Genomic DNA, 24057 nt, shown 5'->3' on the forward strand with positions numbered 1-24057 from the left:
TAGCCCACCATGGACGGCATCAAGCGGGTATGTTTCCTGCCTGCCTCCCGCTGCCGCGGGGCACCAGTCTCGCCTGGGGAGAAAAAGAGCACCCCGAAAGACCCCCGTCATCCACCAACAGTGTCCCTTCGTCATTGCACCACGATACCCATGCTAACCATGACCTCCCATGGCAGAAAATCGAGAACATGCGTCAGGAGATCGACGACGGCCTGTCAAAGATCGAAGAACAAAAGGCCCGCATCAAAGAGTTAGAGCAAGAAAACCTATCCAAAGAACAAGAGGTAACCTCTCTCACCCACCGGAACCAGCTGCTTGAGCAGCGGGTAGAGACTCTCGAAGTCACCCTCAAGGAGGCCAAGACCAAAGCGAGCGAGGCGGCTCAAGACAGTTCACAGAATGAGGCCCTGCAGCGCCGTATACAGCTTATGGAGGAAGAGGCCGAGCAGACCGACAAGACCCTCAGAGAAACCAACGAGAAGTGCGTTCACATCTCTCTCCATAATTGTCTGTATGAGGCATATGTATGCTAATTCTGTTGCAGGCTACGCCAAACGGACGTCAAGGCCGGACACTTCGAACGCAAAGTCCAGGCTCTCGAGGCCACCCGCGAGCAATGGGAGACCAAGTACGAGGAGATGTCGAAGCAGTACGCTGCCGTCAAGGAGGAGCTCAAGGAGCTGGAGCGGTCTATCAGCGATGTCTAAAGTTTTAGAATGCACAAGATAAAAAATTAAACCTCTGTCACGAGAGTCCCTTTTGCCCTTTTCCTCCTCTGGTCACCATTCTACAACATCCATGGAAATACTTCTTAATTCTGTCTTCCATCACTATGTCTTTTAGTCTTGCTTCGTTCCAGTACTTTTTTTCACCGCCCTTTCTGCTGGAGTGTGATCATATATCCCCTTTACCAGAGTACATAACTGTGCATCGACAATTCAAGTACATTCGTTCTCTATATTCTATAATCCCTATCCAAAGGCGGTATATATCACCCTTTCTTCGCCTTCCTTGCCTCAGCCTGCTTCTTCTTCCTCCCACGCTCCTTGGCCCTATTTAGCTTCCTCTCCAGCGGACTCTCATACTTGAAATCCCGCTTCCGCTTCCGTTTCTTCTTCACATCTTTATTCGGGTTATCCTTCGTCCATATCTTCTTCTTTTTCGACTTTCCGTCGTCCTTCTCTTTGGCTCCTTCTTCCTCTTCCCCTTCCTCTTCGTCCCCTGAATTTTCATCTTCATCATCTTTTTTCTCGTTTAGTTCTCTCCTCGGCACCAGTCCCTCCCTAGTAGCTTCAATCTCTTCCACCGTGACGGTCGTATATTTATCCTCATCAATATATTCGGCCTCGTAGTCCACAGGCGGTGGTTCGACGATTCCGCCCCATTCTTCTTCCTCGTCATCGTCTCCGCCTTGATCCGAGCCATAGCCAGACTCTTCCCCCGTGGCAGGGAGTCCATTCAGCGCCTCCATCTCAGCTCTATGTCGCTTCAACGCTTCTTCGAATTCTGCCCTTCGTTCTTGTCGGATCTATGCTCAACCATTAGCATTAGCTTTGGATCATGACCAATTGCAAGTATATCACTATCCCACCTTCTTCCGTGTCTCTCTCCGCTCCTCCTTGGCTCTTCTTTCTGCAGCCTCCTGGGCCTTTTTCGCGCGCTGTACTTTTCGCTTGTGGAAGCCGGTCAGAAACTCTGCGCGGGAATCTGGGTTGAATGATATTTCCTCCGGCTGTGCGGGGGCCGCAATTTTTCGTTTCTTGGTCGGCGGGCGCATTTTTGTGTATTTTGTATAAATAGAGCTGCATCAATTAGCTTGTCTGAGCAGTTAATTAAGCATGGAGTTGTCTCATACCAAAAATAATAGCTATTGTTGTCTGTCGAAGTCTAGAGTTGAATTTATTTTATTTAAACTCGCATTTTTTATCTCGGTCTTGGCGCTTGACGTAAAGCTTGGCATCTTCTTTCAACTCCTCTTGCGATTATTATTATTTCTCCTGATAGTTCTATTTATCTGGTGATATATTATAGACGACATGAGAAAAGATACCGCAAAGCCATTTTCAACTAAAGCTGGAAAAGAGACTCAAGCATATTTAGCTCATGTCTCTATTGACAGTTGACTCTTGGATAAGGACGTTTTTCAAATTTATCCATTTATTTAGCAGTTTTGAACATTGACCATATTGAACATCAGGACAAGCACCCCCTACTGAAGTATCAATACGCACGTCATAGCTGCAGCTTGTTTAACGTTACTATACTGATGTACTCCATATGTCAATGTCACTAATTATCGAACACATCTCAAGAACTGTACCTACATATCCTAGCTTCGAAGATAGTATAATTGCTCCTTTTCTTATGCACATAACTGCTCAATCACTACAACAACAACCCCCAAGCCTTTTGCATATATGTTACCAGCTGTATTCACCATTATTAGCTACATTCACTATCAAACTATTTCGTTGTTGAATACTCAAATGCGGCATTGTGACGTCTCTTCAGCTCCATCGAATCACGTGACCACTCCATGGCCCGAACTGCTCGTTCAAAGGACGCAGTTGGAATCGTGAAACTGAATCGACCTGCACCACCAGATACGATAACCAACCCATCACGATGCAGCTAAAGACGTGCGGGCTCCTGGCCCTCGGCGCCATCGTCTCCTCTGTTGATGCATTCAGAGACACATCTCCATTCTTCCTCTTCTCGACCAACAGGTAAGCACTCGAAACAGGCAAGCCATCAAGTAGCTGCGGCTAACATATATACTTCCGTCAGCTTCAAAACACAGTCATCCCAACTCCAATCCGCGAGCTCTCTGCTTTCATCGATTTCGACGGAGCTCTCTTCATGTCCCTCGGACTTTTATATTCTAGTCTCCCAGCCCGGCGTGCATATCCTAGACTTCAGCAACCGGAGATCAGCTCCGCGACTACGAGAACGAGTATTGCAGCAGGATGATCTTATCAAGTCGAGCTTTTCCGTCAGTGAAGTGGTTGGTGAGTTCGATGCTGCATCACTACAGAAGCAGCTAGAGAAGGAGTGCAAGGCCGAGACGATTGTGGTTAATGGTGATGGTAGGTGGTGATGCCTTGCTTTCTCTCGGGCTACTACCTGCATGGAATACCAACTGACTTCTCATTAGTCCTTCCATCAGGATACAAGCACCGACCACAGGTTATAATGGTTGAATTTCCTGCTCTACCGACAGATATCAGCAGGTCGAGCCAACTCGTTGAAAATGGTCTGTCCCAACAACACTGTACTGAGGTATTTTAACAGGTATATTCTAACCATTGGATATAGATGGATTCCTTGCGACCTTGATCGACCTGCTTCCATCCTCCAACTATACCGTCCTATACACAACCACTCCACGGGGCACTGAGCCAATCACTGAAGCCGATATTGGCCACTTCGAGATGGGTGGTAGCCCTCTCCAGAACCCCCTCACTTTCAAACGGGAGTTCCAGGGTCGAGCTTCGCACGACGATAAGCCCAAGAATAAGAAGAAGGGCTCTTTGTTCACCGACTACCAGTTCCTAAGCCCAGGTAAGGACTGAGACCTCCCCGTTAATAATTCTATTTTCCCTCTAACGCGACTAGGCCTTTTCATGGGCTTGATCACCACCGTCATCCTGGGTACTATTCTCTATGTCGGTCTTTCTGCCTTGAACAGTCTACAGGTCTCGTACGCGTCTTTTGATAAGGAGAATGGTCCTGCTGGCGCTGCTGGCAAGAAGCAGCAATAAGCAGTAATATCTCACGCTTAGAGCTCGGGGTTGGTTTCGTTTTTCTTGGGTCATCTCATTCGTACATTGTCATCTCTCTTGCCTCTGTATCTTCATCAGTATACTTGTTTATGCAGCACGTCTTGTCCATCTATCCAGCTACTTAATATATCATCTTCACATGAACTTCCCGTTCCTTTTGTATACACCAGTCTTGGCGCGCTTTTCCTTTTTGGGCTGTTGTCTCTGCGACTTCAAATCAAACTTGCAGCGGCAAACATCAGAGACAAGACAGCGAGCCGCAAAAGCACCATCGTCGAAGAAGCACCACCTGTCGGCTATAGACACTTATATCCACTGTCTGGTCGCTCGTTTCTGGCGCTCCGGCTGTCTCTCGTCCGCTGCCTCCCGTTTAAGCCGCGCCTTGACATGGCAGCTCGACCGCTTCGTCTCCGCTAACCACCCCCTTTAATAAGTGAGTAAATAAAGCCGTCACTGGCCCAGCAACAGGAGACTAAACATGATAATTCAGGCTCTTTTCACTCGCTTCACGTCTATTATACTTGGGGCTCGCCATAGGAACTGGCATAGACACTCGCTATCCCGCGCTTGATATTTTTGCTTAACTCGTCCGAACAACCGCCAGTATGAGGCTCTCAGGAGGCAGAGTCTCTCGCTCGACACTCCTCCTATGCTTGCTATTCATATGCCTCGCTCTTTTTGCAGGCCATACGATGGCTCAGGATAACAAGAATCCAGCGCCGGGCAATAACCCCGCGCAACAACCCAATAACGCACCACCACCACCTCCAGCAAAGACAGATAACCCCCCCAATACACCTGCGTCGAACCCGGCTCCTGCGCCGACTGAAAATAAACCAAATGATGATAATAAACCGGACAACACTGATAATGCACCGAAACCTTCCCCTCCCGCGAATACGGACGACAAAAAGCCTGGTGAGACCGTGAACCTACCAACACTCGGCAGTAGCACGGAAAGTGAGCCATCAACGACAAAAGAATCTCAATCAAGTACTTCCATTTCCCTTCCCAGCAATTCTGATTCGGACAGTGGGCCGGGTTTCTCTCTGCCCACGCTTACGGGTATTCCTCAAATCCCTACGGCCACGATCCCGCCTAAAAAGAATGCTCCATACCTGCAGCATTCCAACCTGCCGGAGGGAACTGTTTTCATTGGCGTGGGAGCCGGACTTGGACTCATATTTGTCGCTGTGTTTGCGTGGCGTGCACTCGTTGCCTGGTCAATCAACCGCTCCGTCCGCCGTGCCGCAACCGCACACCAAACAGATGCGGCAGCTGCCCTTCTCAACCCGGCCAAGCGCAAGAGCAAGGCCTACCGCCAATCCAGAGGTGGCTCCATGTCCCTTGAGAAACTTCACAGCGGAAACACATCTAGCAACCGACACTCTGCTATTCACCGCAAAAGCCAACCGCCAAACTCCAGTCTCTTCTTCTCCCCGACTGCTGGAGCGAGCAATTTGCACGCCGCCGGTAATAGAGCCTCAGGATATCTCCCGGCAGGCTATTATGCCGCTAGCGGGGCCACTCCTGGCTCGGGAGCAGGCCTTCAACACAGCACTTCCTCAATTGGCCTTGCTCCTCTTGGTCCCCAATCACAAGGTTACTCACGAACAAGGTCAACAGGACCAACGCCTCCCGACTCGCCTGCTCTATCACCTAACGCGCGGAGATATGAACAAACTCATCCATCTACAAGCAGTGTAAACCTCTCGTCACCTCCACAGGGCCGCGCACCAAGCGCATACCTTGAAGACCTCTTCGAAAACCACCCCACAGGCCCTCAGCGATAATCTCGCTCGTATATATATAACGCTATAATATCCCGTTTATGCCCCCTTAGATATCCTAATCCATTCTATCTGCTCTATCTAGACAGCTACATCTTGTTTGATTATCTCGACAGTCATTTTCCCACCCGTTTCGTCTGCTAATCTCACCTTGTGAGCGTGCTTGAGTCGAGCTATTTGAGATTAAGGTCTAGCAGGAGTTACTGGTTTCCTTGTTCTATTGTTTTGCTATGCTTCATGGTTGATTGGTTTGTGGTTTGTTCTAGGTATTTTTACTTATATTATTGAAGTTAAAAGAGATCGACTTGGGTCTGGATTCGTATCACATCTTCCATTTTCTCTTTTGAGTATGCCATCGCCTCAGAACATTTGAGAACCTAGAAACCAAAGTGCCTACATGAAAAAGATGTCGGGCCTTTTGAGTTGAAGCGCGCGCCTAACTGAAGTCTTGGCATGAAGTTATGCGTCCCTCCTGATAAGCTTCTTGCTGACGCCGATAAAGAATAAAAAAAAAAACGTCGAAAATATGGCAAACAGTCCAACACCAAGATCGCAGCACATATTCCTTCTTGTAGCTGCTGGAACCTAGGACTGTATACCGAGTTAACTACTTTTTACTTCATAATGCCCCGTAAGTCATGGCGAACAATTAAGCGTCCCGCTTGAGTCAGACAGCATAGCTAACAACCATTTGACTGAAGCAGCGGATACCCAGGAAGACGATGATCCTATAACTGCATCATACGACATATTCATAACTGACTCTCAAATCCGCCGATTACTCCTTCAATACCCTGACCGCCCCGCTGACCAACCATACAACGACTCCATCGGCCAAAAACCCTTAGAATTCAGACTGAAGCCCAAGACCGGCCTGGTGGAACTAGATATACCGATTGACACTCAGGTGAACTACGATGAGGTCAAGGGCCTACGGTACGGCAATGCTCTGGCCAAAAGTAGAATTACGCAAGAGAATGGCTCCCATGGTATGGCGGGTGGATTCAATGTGAACGGTGGTGGTATAGGGAAGTTCAAAACAGAGGGTACAGGGGCGGATGATGTGAACGTTTATATGGATATGGACGATGAGGATAGGAAGGCAGGTGTCAAGATGACTACACAGGTCTTGGGAGGAAGGATAAAAAAGCCAGTTGATGGAGATCCAGTTTACATGCTGGGAGCTTTTAGAGATAGTAAGTATTTTCTTCCTGTCTATATGCGACGGTTAACTAATCGATGCTCTAGATGAACTACATCTTGCCCCGTTGGAAGCAGTAGTGCAGCTTCGACCGCAGTTACATCATATTGATGCATATGATGAAGTATCTGTGAAAAGCAAGGCGATGGCCAAGGCTAAGAAGGATATGGATGAGGATTCAACTTCGCGAAATGCTGCCATGGAAGCTCGAGCAATCGACATGAAGGTTAAATCTGCGGAGACAGAAGGCGCTAGGGCAGTTGGAAACAATGAGCTACTTCTCAAGCTCTTCCAAGACGAGAAGTGGGAGAAATACAGATGGATAGATGAAAACGTATGCATGCTTCCGGCTTCCGTCTGTCCGTCGACAACTGCTGACCTCTACTGTAATATAGGACCAAGAATCATGGGATAAATATGACCAGTATATGTTTAACGAAGGCCTTGAAGAGCCTGTTCAGCTGCAGTCGGCTATCACAGCAGACGATTATCTGGATAGCATGAGTGCTCCCAGAGTCGACCCTACCCGGCCCGAGATGACTGGCTGGGCAATGAAGAGGAGGCAGCAGATACGGAGAGCAAGCAGTAGCCATAAAAAGGGAGGAAAGTCTCAGGCCGAAAATGATGGTGACGATGACGGTGATATAGCCATGACCTAGCTACCTTATAGAAAAATGGTCAACACCTATCGCCTCGTCGTCCGTCTACATTTTTGATCTTTCATAGCCCGTTATTCACCTCATGGATAGTACCTAGGTACAGGTTGGGGCGGCCTCAAATTTATATGCGGACCTTAGTTTCTCCGCTCCGAAGTCACTTGGTGATATTCCGTATCGGGACTAGCGCAAATGCTGACCTGCATGTCACGTGAATCAGGAACGAAATTTTTCCACGTCAAAAAGTTTTATGATCTTATCGAGTTTTCGATTCGACTTCTTCAAGTTCTTCGAGCGAGCTTCAAGGGGTTGGATGCGGCCAAAAACCCCTTTCGTTTCTTTCTATTCTATTGTTGTTTTATTAATTGATAAACCTGATGTTGTTTATTTACTTGTTTGATTATTATTACAATTAATTGCGTCCTTTCTAATTCACTCCTCCACCCTCACCTCAGCCATGCTCTCCCGCGTAGCCCACAGAAAACATGCCCTCTACAGGCTACGACAAGCTCATGAGCCTCTCGTGCTACCTTGGCTATGCCCGGCCCTTTTACGATCTCAGTTGACGACAAAATGCGGTCCAATTCGCCCGATTGCGAAGCAAAATGCGGCCTCGACTATCGTTCAGCCCACCTCCCGTTCTCTCGCAACGGTGAGATGGGGAGCCATGGATGACCATCATTCTACCTACATCCCGTTTGAAGGCTTGGATACGTACAAACCAGTCAAAGAACCGGATACGCTACCCCCTCAGTTCACTTCTCGACCTCCTCTATCGGACCCGTCCGATCCGGTCGATCGAGACGCTTCATCTGTGATCATCCTCAATCCCCTTCTATCCTCGAAACCGACATCTCTAAGAAAGATAAAAAGCATTGGTGGTGACCTCGATGAAATGCTTATCAATCTGGATGTCAGCTTATCGGCTGGGATGTTTAAGCGTGCCAGCCTTCTGCTTCGTCGTCTTGCTGCCGCATACCCCCAGGGATCCCCGGAGTTGCTCGACCTACACAACAAGTATCTACGGTCCATGATAACTTACATGATTGTCAATCGACAGCCTGATCTTGTATGGTATGCACAAAGGTGGTATGAGGTTGATATGGGCCTGCTATCGGTTAAGCCTGATGCCATTACCCTTGCGTGGATGCTGCGTATGAGTTTGAGGATGCTAGCTGGCCCAAAACGCGAAAGAACGGTCCGAAGATACTGGCAGTCTGCGGTTTCAAGAGGGATCCACGAGGACATTCTTCAATCATCAATTTTACCCGAATCAGAACTTGGTTTGCTTTCCGAGGTAGGTGATAAGTCAGATAATTTGTGGCCAAAAACATCTGGGGCAAACGCTAATCCGATTTGATAGATCTGCTTCCATGTATCGGAATCTTCTGCAGGCAATGTTGAGCCCGATTTGGCTGGCCCAGAAATGGAACTAGATTTGAAACCTAAAGTCACCGACGAATCCGTTCTGCCACCGAATGAAATCCTCAACACCGATCAAAAGGGATTGGGCCTCGAGTCCTTGAAGGAATCTCTCTCACTGTTTAACCCCTCAACCGAATTCACCCCAAAGAAGCTCTGGGGCCGAACGCCTGAAGAAAGGGAGCAGAATAGGAAGCGTCTGAGACAAGAACAGCTCGAAAGAGACTCTCTAACATCAGCTATTGAGCGTTGGAGAAAAGAGAGCGAGGGAGTCATCGGACAAAGGCGTCAAGTGGAAGCGAAACTGAATGCATTCATGTATGAATGGTATCAGGGTGTTCTCGGTAAAATCAAAGAAGAACTGGAGCTGGCTAAACGATCGGAGTCGAAAAAGAAACTGACTCCAGAGGAAAGCGAACGATGCGAATACATTCCGTTTCTACTCGCCATCGGTCCAAGCAAGCTTGCCGCAGTCACCATCCTGTCCGTTCTAGGATCCATTGGAAGCTCCGGAATGGACAAAGGCATTAAACTGAGCTCTCTGTTTACCAACATTGGCCGTGCTGTAAAGGACGAATACATCATCGAAACCACCCGTCGGTCAGCTATCGAGGAGGCTCAGAGCGAAAATGAGGTTTACTATCTCAACAAGACATTCCGACAAATGAAAGTATACAATTCGACGGGAAAGTTCAGATCTTACATGCAGAAGCACACTAAGGACCAACCCCCTGTGCACTGGCCTGCTTCTACCGAAATCAAAATTGGTGCTCTTTTATCCTCGATGCTATTTTCTACCGCCGAGATACCTACCTCTCACAAAGACCCTGTAACCGAAAAGGTTACGTATGCAAAAGAGCCTGCATTTCAACACGTTTACCAATTGCAAAAAGGGCATAATGTCGGGTATGTTCAGCTTCACGAAAAGGTGGTCGAAAGGCTACGAAAGGAGCCGTCTGGGAATCTACTAGCGAAACATCTTCCGATGGTTTCAACTCCACGACCGTGGGTATCAAACAATCAAGGTGGATTTTTGACCCAGCCGACACAAGTTGTTCGTACTCGACATGATGATGCTCAAAGCCAATATTTACAAGCTGCTTCGGATCGAGGGGACCTGGATGAGCTTTATAAGGGTCTAACTATCCTCGGAAAGACAGGCTGGAAAATCAACCGTCCGGTTTTCGATGTGATGCTCGAGGCTTGGAACTCTGGAGAGGAGGTCGCCAACATTGTTGCTGCCAATCTCAACCTTGCGGAGCTGGAAAAGCCAGATGCGGAAGATCACGAAGCTGTGAAGGCTTACTACCGCGCAAAGACTCGTGCCGACAACAAAAAGATGGGTAACCATTCTCAGCGCTGCTACTTGAATTTCCAAATGGAGATTGCGCGAGCATATCTCAATGAATCGTTCTATCTCCCTCACAACATGGATTTCCGTGGACGGGCTTACCCTCTTCCTCCATACTTCAACCAAATGGGAGCAGACAATTGCCGTGGCTTGCTTCTTTTTAGCGAGGGACGAGTACTCGGCGAAAGTGGTCTAAGATGGCTAAGAATCCATCTTTCGAACGTCTTTGGATTCGACAAGGCAAGCTTTCAAGAAAGAGAACAATTCGCCATTGACCACGTCGAGGATATTCTGGATTCTGCCAACAACGGATTGAAGGGGAAACGATGGTGGCTAAAGGCTGCTGATCCATTCCAGTGCTTGGCTGCTTGTGTAGAACTGAAGAATGCTCTTAGTCTACCTGATCCAACAAAATACGTTTCTCACCTTCCGGTACACCAGGATGGTTCTTGCAACGGTCTGCAACACTATGCGGCACTTGGTGGTGATGCAATCGGTGCTCGTCAAGTGAACCTCGAACCTGGTGACCGTCCTTCAGATATCTACACTGCAGTTGCTGAGCATGTCAAAGCTTCAATTGCTAGTGACGCCAAAGCCGGGGATCCTATTGCAAAGCTGATGGATGGCAAGATTACTCGAAAGGTTGTGAAACAAACCGTCATGACAAACGTTTATGGAGTCACCTTTATTGGCGCCACCAGGCAAGTTCGACGGCAAATTGAAGATCATTACCCAGAGCTCGCGGAATCAGACGAAATTTCCAAATGTGCAGTTCACGTTTCCAGAGCAATCTTCTCAGCTTTGAATTCCATGTTTAGCGGTGCACACGATATCCAGTTCTGGCTAGGAGACTGCGCCAATCGAGTTACCCGCTCTCTCAACCCCAGTCAAATCGAGGAGATCCGTAAAGAGCTTGACTCGCCGTCGAAAACCGATTTGTCGAAGAAATTGAAGTTCAATAACTCTGTTATCTGGACCACACCCCTGAAACTCCCAGTTGTTCAGCCATACAGGGAGGCGAAAGCGCGTCAGATTCCAACCAGTTTGCAACTCTGCACGATTAAAGACATCCGTGGAGCAAATGAAGTCAACCGTCGAAAGCAACTGCAGGCATTCCCGCCGAACTTCATCCACTCTCTGGATGCCACACACATGATGCTGTCTGCTATCAAATGTGACGAGCTCGGCCTTACCTTCTCTGCTGTCCACGACTCCTTCTGGACTCACGCAGGTGATATTGACAAGATGAACCGTGTTCTGCGCGATGCATTCGTTCGCATGCATTCCGATGATATTGTCGGTAGATTGGCTGCGGAATTTAATGCAAGATACTCGAACAACCTCTACCTTGCTCAAGTCCGGCCAAACACCCCACTGGCCAAGAAGATCAAAGCTCTCCGTGCGGCCAAGGGGCGATCAGGAAAGCAGGATAAAGTTTACGAGCTTTTGGAAGAGTACAAACGCATTGAACTGCTCAAGTCAGAAGATCCTGCTGAGCAAGAACAGGGTCGAAATATGACCACTCCTGGAAGCCTCTTTGCAGCGACCGAGGGGGCAGATGATACCCTGGTGTCTGTTCAATCTCTTGGTGTTGCTGGTATGGGCCACGTTCCTCCTCCAGAAGAGCAGAAGGCACTCGAGGACGCAATGACAGCCGAGAGTAGCTCATCTACACTTAACGCGGTGCCAGAAATTCCTGAAACGAAAGAACTCCAGGAATGTGAGGCGGACGTAGAATTATCCACGAAGCCGAAAAAGAAATCAAAAGCCCAAGCTGCTTCTGTTTGGGTCTGGCTGCCGTTGACCTTCCGTGAAGTCCCCAAGAAGGGTGAATTCGACGTCCGTCGCCTCAAAGAAAGCCAATACTTCTTCTCCTAAATGATACCCAAACCCTCGATTTCCCACCGCATTTTCTCCTTTATACCACTTACCTCGACCCCCTGTATATAATTTTTTTACTTCCCATTCCACATTGTGCATTTAGCGGATATTCGATTATCTTCTGTATTTTTGGAACTCTCCAGACGGGCTGCATATCCTGACATCATCTCCTGCACTTACCTTCTCCCTTGTACTTTTACCTTCTTTCTTCACCTTTTCGGATTGTTCGGTGTTTGATTGGTGTTTGGTGTTGAAAAGAGACATGAAGATGGGATGTATACATATGCCTTTTATTTACCACGGTTTTCTACCACTTTTTATACGCTTACGCGCGAGGCCAAGACCGGCATGTCGATAGCCGAAATACGACCGCAAAGATGAGCAGCAATCTCAATGAATATACATTTACACTCAACTTCTTCTTGCCTCTTTCTTCCATATTATCTACATCAGATACAATCTCCCTTGACAGCGGATGATGGGTTAGGCGAATCAACCGACCGGGAGAGTACAGTTTGATGCTGAAAGGGGTGGGATGGCCTACAATCTGTCATTGTGTCTCGGCCCGGCCCGTCGTGGGCCGCCGCTTGATGCTGGCTTCAGTTTGAATTTTGCACACAATTTAAAAACAAAGTTCTCCTCTTGATGTTGTTACTCCTATGCCGTCCCCCAGTTCGCAGTTGTCCAAGTCGTTTCCCAAGGAAGATCGGCTACATTTCGAGAATACTAACATATCAACCCATTCGAATATACAGAGCTTGACGCAATAGATCACAGCATGTGATGGGTTTCATTAATAGGTTTGGATTTGCCTAAAGATCACGGTGTTTTTTAATCAGAGAGCAAGCGATGCCCAGTCCAAATATTGGTTAACCGCCTGTCAATAAAACATGCCCAAAATACCCCTAAGCTCGTCTAGCATATCATTTTGTCCCGGTGGCGCATTAATAAACGCATCTGTTCATCTGCTCGATGGCCAGCTTGTTAGTGATTCCTGTAGCCAAAAGGAAGGCTATGCTATCAACAACCCACGTACCTCGCATCGAAAGCAACCCCAGCTAGGCGGGTCACATTCCAAATCAGAAAAACAAAAACGGCTGCAGCTCTCTCCCTATACCATGAAATACGTTAGCAGAATGCAGTCGAAGGGTTTATGGCGCTGTCAGCATACATGGCGGCGCAGATTGGCAGGGCCGGCAGGTGTCTTTGGCGAAGCCATCGCGAGAGCGGCGAAAGTGGCGCAGATAACCCAGGAGGCTTTCATGTTGGATCTGTGTGTTATTTCATGCGTATGTAGAAACCGTTAGCTAGAGATTTATAGATTTGCACTTCGCATCTCGATGGCTTGAAGAGCAGCAGGTTTATATAGTGCACTCAGGAGAGCCGGGTAAGCACCTTCCTGCTCTGCTACTATTTACTGTTACTTTGGACATCTCAGTACTGGGTATAGATATGTATACTTCACACCGGCTAATACTGTTTTGGAGCCAGAAATAGGGTGTGACTTGGTTTAATCAATAGCTGGTTACCTGCTGGCGTTTAGTGGTAGATATTTGTCAGTGCCGTTGCTGCACCATGTTTGCCTTGCCCTTGGTGACTCTGTACATTGCAGAGTAAAGGTGAGTCTAGGTCTGCTGCCTGTTAAAAGTAGTTAATCTAGTTCTATAGCCAGGCTGCAAAGCCCCTTGGCTATTCAAATAGCTAGCCTTATCCAGGGGGTTACCAACCGCTACGCCGCAGCTGCTAGAGAGTTTATAGGATAACCCCAGACTTATATGCAAACAAGTGGATTCAATGGATTTCTAGCAAGTCTGTAACCCTGTAGTAAACTAGGATCCTATAGTCAGCTGTCTAGGGCAGATGTTATTAGTAGCAGTGAAGTTTTTATTCTGGGTGTTAGTTGCAGATTAGAAAGACGCCAGGAGTATATCATGGAACCTCTGTTGATATCACGGGACTTCACTAGGTGTAGAGACTCTCTTTCCGTTCTTTTCTTCTTCTTCTTCTTGTTTTGATATTTAATACTACTCTACTTCCTCCTCTTTGCCACCTTTCTGGTTGACTAGATGATGAATTAAGAGGCAATAATAGACTGACCTTCACCAACCAACCAACCTATATGAGGCAAACACACCTCCTCTGACAAGCCGCCTTATCTTCTGCCTCACTGTTGAACATACCTCTGCCTGTTATTGATAGCCTAGTGTTTGCCTTCCTCGGATCTTGGTTCCTAAGAACTTCAGGTAAGCATCAATATCAAACTCTCTTTTGCTCGGTGGTGACATCATCGATATTGCTGTTGAACCATGGAACCACCCGGCGACATATTTAAAGGGATGGCGGCCGTGGAGAATGGAAAGACCCTCATCAAGCAAATATAACTGTCAGGCCTGACCATATTATCTAGATATCATCACCACGCATCCAAACAATAAAGAACGAAAATACCGGAAGTCCGAAAGAGGCCCCGTCGAAGCACAACAGCCCAGGATGTGCTACCGAAAATATTATAAGTACAAGTGTTGTGCAGTCGAGAAGGATGTCGACTGGGTAGCCTGCGAGGACCGACCACCAGGCATGAACTGCCCTAAAGCACAAGAACATAACTGGCAGGGTCCGTATGCGCATTACCTGGGCGAGATAGAAGGACCTTGCTGGAACTGCATGTGGGAATCATACAACGACGGAGGAAAAGCAAAAAGAGAGTTTATTGCGAATTTTGGAAAACGCAAGCCAGGTGAACAACCGTGGGAGAGCGACGAGGAGAGAAAAGACCAGCGTATGGCCGGGGAAGACTGGTATTGGGCCATGCGGAGGAGACAGAAGAAGCAACGCGAAAAGGAGAGGCGGAAGCTGGAGACCGAGGCCGGAAGGGTGACCCATAGCACCGTCCAGTGGCCCGAGGGGGTCGAGGGAGAGGGAACTTCCGGAAGCAGCACTCCTGGGACGTCCGGAAGCAGGCCCGATAGCCTGCCAGAGAGTCAGCATGCCAGCCGGCCGTCGAGCAGATATGCGTTCTCCGTAGCCGGCGCGCAGACACCGTCGAGACAGCTGCCGAACTGAACGCTCCATCCGCATGTCACGCACACACACACTCCGCACTCCGTTCACGCATCCCCTATGGCCGCAGTTTGCCATCCTTCGTCGTTTTAATCCTTGATATCAAGCGTCCTATTGCATGACGAGACCGCATGGAGCCCCTTTACGAAGCGCATCCTTATCCCTAGGCTTTCCGTTAGTTAACTAACTACTAGTATCTCTATCAAATGCATTTCACTTACCTTCCATAATGTCGCATCCACTGTAGCCATCCTCATAGGCCTCTTCAGGTCCTTTCCATCGTCCTCATGCTCCGTAGATAAACTAGTTAGCTATCGCGTGTCGTTGACTCAAAGAAAAGAAATCCCGAAGATCTTTAAAAGCGGCTTTTCTCCTTTTCAGCCGCGCCAAGAACTTCAACTTCCAACTTCTCGACGTCAGCGCAAAGAAGCAAAACATCGTCAACTCGTCGTTAATCTATCTCGCTGCCGTATTCAGTCAGATGTAGGAGCCTGTATATACCCGGGACACGGCAAGATGCCAGCTGGAAGACCTCTATCCATCATATCAACGACAGGATGGCGTCCGGCGTCTTCGCGACTTCGACTTCACCGTCGACAGCTCCATCTGGCACCCCCGTTCCTCCTAGACACCTATATCCCACGATATCATCTGCTCTCCTCAGTCGATGCAGCTAAGAAGCGGTCGCATGCATATGCCCATCTGCGGAACTGCAACCTGTGCCCGCGGCTGTGTGGAGTGAACCGCTACGAGAAGACTGGCCACTGTCTGATCGGAGCCGAGACGGTGAAGGTCAATGTCATTGCGCCGCATTTTGGAGAAGAACCTTGCATCCAGGGATGGAATGGCAGTGGCTCCGTCTTCTTCTCGGGATGTAATCTGAGATGCGTATTTTGCCAGAATCATGTACGTTTTCACATACTCGTCGTTATGGCTGATAGTGCGTGGCTAAACATCGGCTCGCAGGACATTGCTCATCAGCGAAACGGGTTTGACCTCACACCTGAAGAGCTTGCTGGGTGGTATATGAAACTCCAGACCGTTGGAAATGTTCATAATATCAATCTTGTTACTCCGGAACATGTCGTTCCTCAGGTTGCCCTGTCAATTCTAAATGCACGAGACATGGGGTTGAATATTCCGATTATATACAACACGTCTTCATTTGACTCTCTTGACTCTCTGAAGCTTCTAGATGGGCTGGTAGATATATACCTGCCTGACTTTAAGGTATGGAAGGACAGTACGTCGAAAAGGCTGCTCAAGGCAGATAACTATACAGCCACAGCAATGGAGAGCATCAAGGCAATGCATGCTCAGGTTGGAGATTTATCATTTACAGCAGATGGCGTTGCGAAGCAAGGGGTTCTTCTCCGTCACCTTGTTATGCCTGGAATGGAAGACGAGGGGATAGAAATTGTCAAGTGGCTCGCCAACAATGTGTCGAAGGATATGTACGTGCATATCATGGAACAGTATCATCCAGATGCACATGTTGGAAAGAAGAAGAGGGCAAAAATCAAGGATTCTGGGGCAGAAGGGCAGACAGTACGGTACAGTGATATAAATCGACATGTCACGGACAAGGAACTCGGTGCCGTACAACTTGCCGCTAGGGAAGCTGGCCTCTGGAGATTCTGTGAGCCTGCAGAACACGGTGGGTTCCACCTCTAAACTCTTCGTTTTGTACATAATAAAGGAGGTTTTAGTTCAAGACCTCCTTTCGGTCTTCCTTTTCGTCACATTCTTTATCCTTGGGCTTAGAGTCACCCGCTGCTGGACACAAGAGACTCTGGGAAATCATTTGGCCATCATCTGGAAAGTACATACGACATAATTCCTTCATGCCTTCGAATACGCTTGGAAGCCGTGAGTGATCTTACTGCATCAGAAGAGTGAACAGATTGACTTACGCCTCTCTTTGACCACACTTGTCAATCAAAATGGAGGTTCCGGTATTGAACCGTAACGAATAGAGCAGGTTTCTGCCATTCCAGTCACCCTCTTCGCCGTGTCAGCATGAACAACCAGTTATCGCATAAATCAAGGCGCTCAATCACATACTCGGCTCAGAAGGCTCGAAGTTTTTCTTGTAGCTCTCTACATAACGAGGCTCGCTGAGACGATGACGAAGCGCTCTCCAGTTCCCAATATCGTACTCATTGTGGCCGTAGAAAGAACCTGCGTCAAATATGAATGGTTCTTGAGTGGCCCGGTCTGTTGCTGTATTCTCATCCCAGCAATCCCCGTGAAGAAGACAGGGCTTTATACTCCTTCCATCACTCTGAAGAGGCTCGAGGAGCCTAGGTATAACTTTGTTCAGCGTTATATCACACAGCTGTTCAAACTCGGGCCATCGACCGTGCTTAGCCAGGTCCATAGCAAACATATGGCCCAGTTGCTTGCGATAGAGCACCGCCCACGACTGTTCCCATGTATCAGTGACTTGGGTTATGGTACTATGGCAGGTAGTTGTATGGAAACCGAATTTGCCCGTTGGCGAAACCGAATTCTTGTGCAAGCCAGCCAGCCTTTCAGTAAACTTGGCCGGGTCTGGAGGTTGTTGACCAACCTCCCGGAAGTCTGTAAGCATGAAGTAGCTTTCTTCATCCTTATATTTGCCCCAGACCCAGGGCTTTGGTGCAAGGGTTGGGGAGACGCCGTTAATAGCTTTGATGGATTCGAATTCCCCTTCACACATCACTGGCGCAGAAGGTCCCTTGGCCTCCTATTACCTTCATCGTCAGTCAGGAAGCTCGGGAATAAAACATTTCATACAAATGTTGCCAGTCATGCCTTGAGAAAATACGTCTTTGTCGTGCCATCGGACAGCGTGGTCGCTATTTTGGCGCATCCTCCCCAGAGAGACCGCCCATAACGGTGAGACGAGATAACTTTTGTCCCCGGAATAGGAAAGCCTATATCTTCGTCAGTGGTACAGATGTATGTAGGTTATCGAAGCCAAATCATACTTTCAATCACGGCCCCATCCAAGGCAATTGGCTCGTATGTCTTGGGTGGCTCAATTTCATCCTCGGGTGCCACATCGTTACGGCGGTTGGCGTGGGGATGGTTGATTGGCATTCTGACTGGCTCGTTAGTTGTAGGTGTCAACTTCATCCAGGATCCAGCTTTTTTCAATATTTATTCTGCTTATAATATTAATATTGTCTGCCAGAACTGATACTTCGTATAGAGTGATTGCAGAGGTGACTCTTTACGGGAATAGAAACCTCACTGGTGACAAGTCTCATACCCTCAAGAGTGCCGGAGTAACTCCTCAGGTGTCATGGCAAGGGGCTGCCGTTGCTTTGCATATAACTAGCCAACCAGCGAAAACCTTCACTTGCCATACCATGCAGGTTGCAGAACACCTGTCATTATGCACATCCCTGATGCCGGTCGCTTTTCGTGTGAAAAAGGCGGGTGGGCTGCAAAATCAGGTTCCATTCGGTTGTGGCGATGTACTTACATATTTCCTGGAGAACGACTCTGCATGCCAATTCAGTATTTGCCTATTAGACGAGCCTTTTCTCAGCCAAAAGACATTAGATATAGGGAGTTTGCCTTGTTGGGATGATTCTTTGGAAAATTTGCTCTTGAATAAGGCGGATGAACAAGGATATCAGTTTTGTCTGAGGAGTTATTTTCCTCCAAATCGGTTGAACTCCAGCTTCACTATCTAGCGATTGGGGATTATGGCATTTTGTCCTCGACCATTGTCAGCAATAAGATATTTGGTAAGTTAGCTATCAACCTTATAATCGATAGAGCTCTCTAATTGTGTTGGCAGATCGAAAAGCTATGGTTGCATAAGTCTAGACAAAAGAAAACGAACAAAGAGAAAGATATCCCCCATGAAGCCAGGCCCTTAAGTAGGCCTGATTCTCCGCCGCCTGATACCAAAGTACCTGGTAAAGAACTATTAAATTCACATGCTCCCGTCACTACTACCAGTGAATCCACAAGGGCCAACAAAAGAGACCCTTCGGATATTGACCCTTTAGGACTCACGTTGATCCACAGACCAGCGGATGCTCATGTTGATATAATATTTGTGCATGGCCTGGGTGGCTCCTCATTGCGAACTTGGTCTTACGAGCGTGATGTTAAGAATCTGTGGTTACCCTGGCTAGGTGATGAGGAAGGGCTATCAAATGCCCGAATCTTTACATTTGGATATGATGCAAACTACGCTCAATCTGCTGCTCCATTAAGCATTTTGGACTTTGCAAAGACCTTGCTTTTTAATATGAAAGGATACCATGATGAAGGCAGGGAAGATGGCAAGGCAATTGGTGATGTAAGAACTCCTTGCTGTGCCCTTGTGGTAACTAGCGGATAGTTAACTCGAACAAGCTCCCTTTGATATTTGTTGCCCACTCAATGGGCGGACTCGTCGTGAAAAAGGTATGTTTATTCTATTTTATAGTTGTGTCTCCTTGAATTAACCGTGTATTTTATACTAGGCCTATATAATGGGGAAGCTCGATCAGTGTTATTCTCCGATAATTTCCAAGACACATGGGATGCTCTTCCTAGGCACTCCCCATCGGGGATCCAATTTTGCATCTACTCTCAATACCATTCTTCGCCTTGCTCCTACTATAGGCACGAAGCTTTACGTGAGCGAGCTCGATCGCAACTCACTATCTATCGTTGATATTAATGAGCATTTCAGATATGTCTGTAGCGATTTGGACTTGGTTTCATTCTACGAAACATTACATACAATTATTCCACCCGGAATAAAAGCTATGGTATGCTAGCCAAAAGAACAAAAAGGTCATGTTAGCTAAATTGTTAATTATCTGAAAAGGTGGTCAAGAAGGAGTCAGCTGTTCTAGGATATCCACAAGAAATGGCTACAGCACTCATCGCAGACCATAATCGGATATCAAAGTACCGTAGCCGGGATGATGCCAATTATAAATCCGTGAAAGATGCCCTGAGAAACATTGTTCAAAGAGCCATAGCAAAAGGTAACTTGATATCCTGATATTTTTCCCTACTAAATGCTTATGTATGCATTCAAAGGACATTCGAATACGGCGGCAAAGCCACCAACCCCTATTCTTTCAAGTATGAAAAGTATATTTGGCATACAAAATATGGGAGAGGATCCAGGGACTGCCCACGAACAGATCCTGCCTGGGTCATGCGGTTGGATACTAGAAAAAGAGTGGTTTCGGGATTGGGTTGCTGATATTACAGTGGACTTGAGTGTTCTATGGTTAACCGGACTTCCAGGGTCTGGCAAAACAACATTGTCTAGTTTCCTCGTCCACAACCTTGGAGAGCGGAATGCCACCATATCCTGCCAGTATTACTTTTTCGGAGCTGGCCAGCGTGAAGCGCATACGACTGCACACTTTCTTCGGTCTATAGCCTTCCAAATTGCAGAAACCCAAAATGATTTCCGCTCTCGCTTGATTGATCTACACCAACAGACCGGTGCAGTGTTTGACTCCTGGAACCACGCCACCATCTGGGAGAAGATATTTGAGGGAATTCTCTTCCAGGCAAAGCTAGACCAGTCGTTGATTTGGATTCTGGATGGGGTAGATGAGGCTGAATCCCCAACGGCGATTGTCAAATTTGTTTCTAAAATAAGGACTTTGACACCGACTAGAGTCCTGCTAGTGAGTAGGGAAACAGAGGAACTTGCCATGGCCATGACCGTTGACGGATGCCGAATACACCATAAAGAGATTCAGATTGATGATACTGCCAAGGATATTCAATTATTTGTCTCTCATTCCCTTCGTAATACCCTGTTGGATGAAAAGTCGAGAACGTATATTACTGACAAGATTATTTCTGACGCGTCAGGTTCATTCCTGTGGGTCAAACTTGTCATGGAGCATATCAAAAACAGCTGGCACACGGATATCGACCTGAAGAAGGCTCTTAATACCATACCGGAAGATATGCAACGGATGTATGAACGGATGGTGGACACCATTTCTGACCAACCACAAAATCGGATCTATATCGTAGCTGAGATATTGACGTGGGTACTCTGTGCTTCCATTCCCTTGAATATTAAGGAGCTTGCAGAAGCTTTAAAGGCTAGATTTGGAAATTTCACAGACCTGAGGACCACTATTAACCTGATATGTGGAGGATTTATCACTGTGACGAATTCAACAGTTACAGTAATCCATGAAACTGCTCGTGAGTTTCTCATCTCTGGGAGGACCAATTCGCCCATTTCAATTGATATCCAACAGGGACATATGCGTATTGCCCGAGTTTGCATGGAATATCTTTCTCATAGTAAATGGAAAACCGAGCTCGCCGCCATCCACGAGACTAGGGAACCAGACGCGGGAAATCCGTACTTCGATGTACCGTTTTTATCGTATGCAGTCACATATTGGGCATATCACGTCCATAACTCCGAGGAACCAGGGCTGCAGCTTGACGTTCTTGAATTTTTATCACAATCCGCTCTTGTTTGGGTTTATGCCGTTTCTCTTACCAGAAACCTTCAGGCCATTGTTTATTCTGCGCAATATCTCAGGGTATATGCCGAAAAACTTGAGCAACGGATGACTCAAACTTCTTCGATAGATTCCAACGCTTCCCGAACCCAGGAACTTATTCAATGGTCAAATGCACTCATACGTTTAGTTGGCCACTTTGGCTCACATATTATTGAAGCCCCTTCGGCAATATATAGACAAACAATCCCCTTCTTTAATCATGCGTCTATTCTGGCCCGGGAGTTCCAACACTTAGGCCAGAATTCAATCCAAATATTGGGTATCTCTCCTCGGAATTGGGAGGATTGCCTGGCAAGAGTAACTATGGGCTATAATGAAACCGCGGCTAAAGTTGTATGCAAGGATAGGTTTTTTATTACATTGCTTGATAGCAGTGGGACATTGGTCGTATGGGATGCTGTTACCTGCTTGGAGACTATGAGACTCTACCACGGTGAGTGGATAACAAGCATTAAAGCTGCCAAAGCACGAAATCTCTTAGCATCTGCTGGCATTCACTCTATCCGCATCTGGGACATCAACCAAGGAACGGAAATTTGCAGTATACCAAGGGCCAGTGAAAGTATTGTGATCTCCCTGGCATTTAGGTCAAACGACACAGAGCTTTTATATGCGGATGACAGCTTTACCATCAAATGCATAGACCTGGATTCAAGAGAAGAAAAACAGATCCTTGAAGCTATTTCGACTTCTGAGTCCGAATATGGACCCCCGAGAGGTATAGTATTCAGTCCTGACTCAAGGCGGGTTGCTGTAGTGCATCCTAGGCGTCCTCTTCAGATATGGCGCATCAACCACGGCAAGAATCCAAAGCAATTCATACGGAAAAAGGCTATAAATAAGCATAACTGGGGAGGTAAAGACATAATCAATTCACCAGGGAAGATTGTCTGGAGACCGGACTCATCTGGAATACTTGCCTTATATCCTGGTATGCTGTTGATAGACTGGAATGTGGACGATGATACCCAAACGGAGTATTCACATATCATAGCGCACGAAATGGTATTGAGTTTGGATGGAAAATGGCTGCTGACCAGTGATCATAATGATTTATTGAGCATTTGGTCCACAGATTCATTCCGGTTAATATATCAACTCAAGTACGAGGGAATTGTGCGAGATGTTTCATTTTCTCCAGATTCACGGCGGATCTATGATATCCGGGACACGATCTGTAACATTTGGGAGCCTCCTGTCCTGCAACTGCTGGATAATTGCGAGAGACGTCATATATCATCGGAGATGATGGCTCTTCCTCGTAATGGCGACCGGGTTCCGGTCACAGCCTTGATATGTGGTAACGACCTTCCATACTATTGTGCTGGAAGAGAAGACGGAAGTGTTATCATGTACGAAGCAAGGAGCGCAAAGAGGCTTCGAAAATTGTACGGACACTCCAACACCGCTTCGGTCGTCCTGATAGTGTGGTCGCTGTCTCAAAGATATATTGCTTCCGCTGACGATGAAGGTCGGGTTATCGCAAAACGCCTCAGGCCGCCCACTGCGCAAGCACCTCAAAAATGGGCCGTCTATGGACTTATTGACCTCCAGCAGAGTGGTCCCGTATCACAGCTACTCTTTAGCATCTCAGAGGAATTTCTCTTGGTTTCCAGCCAAGAAAGTGATGAGGTCTGGAGCACCAAATCGAAGGAGAAACTATGGCATGTAAATCACGAAAAGAAGACCCAGCATCGACGATGGATGAACCACCCAAGAGACTCTGACCTATTAGTTTGTATTGAAAGAGGCGAGCAGCATCTTTATACTTGGAATGGGCTCGGTATGATCTCCCTTGGCAGAAGACACATGTCATCGATGAAACGTGGGGATGATTCACTAGAAGACAACAATAATGACGAGTATTCGAATATTGGTTTCAACGATCCAAACGAGCCTCTGGTGGCTTTAGAGACTCTTGGAAATGTGTTCCAGATCGGATATCGCTATTTTGTTATCGAGATGGTGCTCACACATGGATTTAACCCCAATGCCAGGTTTCATAGCAACCTGCCCCGTCGCTTGGAAGTTATTGATTTCGGCTGTACGCAACCACAGAGGAGAGGCTTAATCCAGCTCTCTAGCCAAATAAGATGGCTGGTCGGGATTATCCAGAGGCAGCTGGTCTTCTTCAATCACCAATATTGGCTGTGCACCTGGGAGTTTGATACTGATGAGAACTCATATCAAAAACATTTCTTCCTACCTAGAAATTGGATATTCCCTGAAACATTAGATCTGGCCAGGGTAGACCAATTTGGAAACTTGCTATGCCCCATGGACGGAGAAATTGCTGTTATACAATCTGGAATCAGGATATAACAGAACAAGACTTGTCTTTGAACCTTTCTGTCAGCATATTTTATGGCTCGTCCCTCAATAGTTGAGAAAGGATGCTTCCAAAT

General features: G+C 47.3%; 10 protein-coding genes across 10 annotated transcripts; 8 read left to right on the forward strand and 2 right to left on the reverse strand.

Moving 5' to 3' along the window:
* Positions 1–29: 29 nt before the first annotated feature.
* Positions 30–707, forward strand: ARB_02439 (uncharacterized protein; the record flags this gene model as incomplete). The annotated part of the gene is made up of 2 exons (XM_003011334.1): positions 30–481; positions 545–707. 2 exons carry the CDS (start codon positions 30–32, stop codon positions 705–707), a joined length of 615 nt encoding a protein of 204 aa, XP_003011380.1.
* Positions 708–991: 284 nt separating this feature from the next.
* Positions 992–1777, reverse strand: ARB_02440 (protein required for cell viability Rrp17, putative; the record flags this gene model as incomplete). Its single annotated transcript, XM_003011335.1, has 2 exons — positions 992–1528; positions 1592–1777. 2 exons carry the CDS (start codon positions 1775–1777, stop codon positions 992–994), a joined length of 723 nt encoding a protein of 240 aa, XP_003011381.1.
* Positions 1778–2680: 903 nt separating this feature from the next.
* Positions 2681–3761, forward strand: ARB_02441 (uncharacterized protein; the record flags this gene model as incomplete). Its single annotated transcript, XM_003011336.1, has 4 exons — positions 2681–3086; positions 3155–3253; positions 3316–3561; positions 3616–3761. 4 exons carry the CDS (start codon positions 2681–2683, stop codon positions 3759–3761), a joined length of 897 nt encoding a protein of 298 aa, XP_003011382.1.
* Positions 3762–4474: 713 nt separating this feature from the next.
* Positions 4475–5575, forward strand: ARB_02442 (uncharacterized protein; the record flags this gene model as incomplete). Its single annotated transcript, XM_003011337.1, has 1 exon — positions 4475–5575. One exon carries the CDS (start codon positions 4475–4477, stop codon positions 5573–5575), a length of 1101 nt encoding a protein of 366 aa, XP_003011383.1.
* A 621-nt stretch (positions 5576–6196) lies between these two features.
* Positions 6197–7432, forward strand: ARB_02443 (uncharacterized protein; the record flags this gene model as incomplete). Its single annotated transcript, XM_003011338.1, has 4 exons — positions 6197–6203; positions 6253–6768; positions 6821–7107; positions 7169–7432. 4 exons carry the CDS (start codon positions 6197–6199, stop codon positions 7430–7432), a joined length of 1074 nt encoding a protein of 357 aa, XP_003011384.1.
* A 664-nt stretch (positions 7433–8096) lies between these two features.
* On the forward strand, positions 8097–12080 carry ARB_02444 (mitochondrial DNA-directed RNA polymerase, putative; the record flags this gene model as incomplete). Its single annotated transcript, XM_003011339.1, has 2 exons — positions 8097–8726; positions 8793–12080. The coding sequence occupies 2 exons, from the start codon at positions 8097–8099 to the stop codon at positions 12078–12080; spliced, it is 3918 nt and encodes a 1305-aa protein (XP_003011385.1).
* A 2493-nt stretch (positions 12081–14573) lies between these two features.
* Positions 14574–15146, forward strand: ARB_02445 (uncharacterized protein; the record flags this gene model as incomplete). The annotated part of the gene is made up of 1 exon (XM_003011340.1): positions 14574–15146. The coding sequence occupies one exon, from the start codon at positions 14574–14576 to the stop codon at positions 15144–15146; it is 573 nt and encodes a 190-aa protein (XP_003011386.1).
* Positions 15147–15659: 513 nt separating this feature from the next.
* Positions 15660–16817, forward strand: ARB_02446 (uncharacterized protein; the record flags this gene model as incomplete). The annotated part of the gene is made up of 1 exon (XM_003011341.1): positions 15660–16817. The coding sequence occupies one exon, from the start codon at positions 15660–15662 to the stop codon at positions 16815–16817; it is 1158 nt and encodes a 385-aa protein (XP_003011387.1).
* A 382-nt stretch (positions 16818–17199) lies between these two features.
* Positions 17200–17844, reverse strand: ARB_02447 (uncharacterized protein; the record flags this gene model as incomplete). Its single annotated transcript, XM_003011342.1, has 1 exon — positions 17200–17844. One exon carries the CDS (start codon positions 17842–17844, stop codon positions 17200–17202), a length of 645 nt encoding a protein of 214 aa, XP_003011388.1.
* A 240-nt stretch (positions 17845–18084) lies between these two features.
* ARB_02448 (NACHT and WD domain protein) lies at positions 18085–23974 on the forward strand (the record flags this gene model as incomplete). The annotated part of the gene is made up of 8 exons (XM_003011343.1): positions 18085–18149; positions 18340–18650; positions 18773–18887; positions 18966–19446; positions 19482–19553; positions 19613–19903; positions 19963–20125; positions 20181–23974. 8 exons carry the CDS (start codon positions 18085–18087, stop codon positions 23972–23974), a joined length of 5292 nt encoding a protein of 1763 aa, XP_003011389.1.
* Between the last annotated feature and the right edge of the window lie 83 nt (positions 23975–24057).

This window comes from Trichophyton benhamiae, assembly GCF_000151125.1.
Source record: "Trichophyton benhamiae CBS 112371 chromosome Unknown contig00294.0, whole genome shotgun sequence".
NCBI classification, from domain to species: domain Eukaryota; kingdom Fungi; phylum Ascomycota; class Eurotiomycetes; order Onygenales; family Arthrodermataceae; genus Trichophyton; species Trichophyton benhamiae.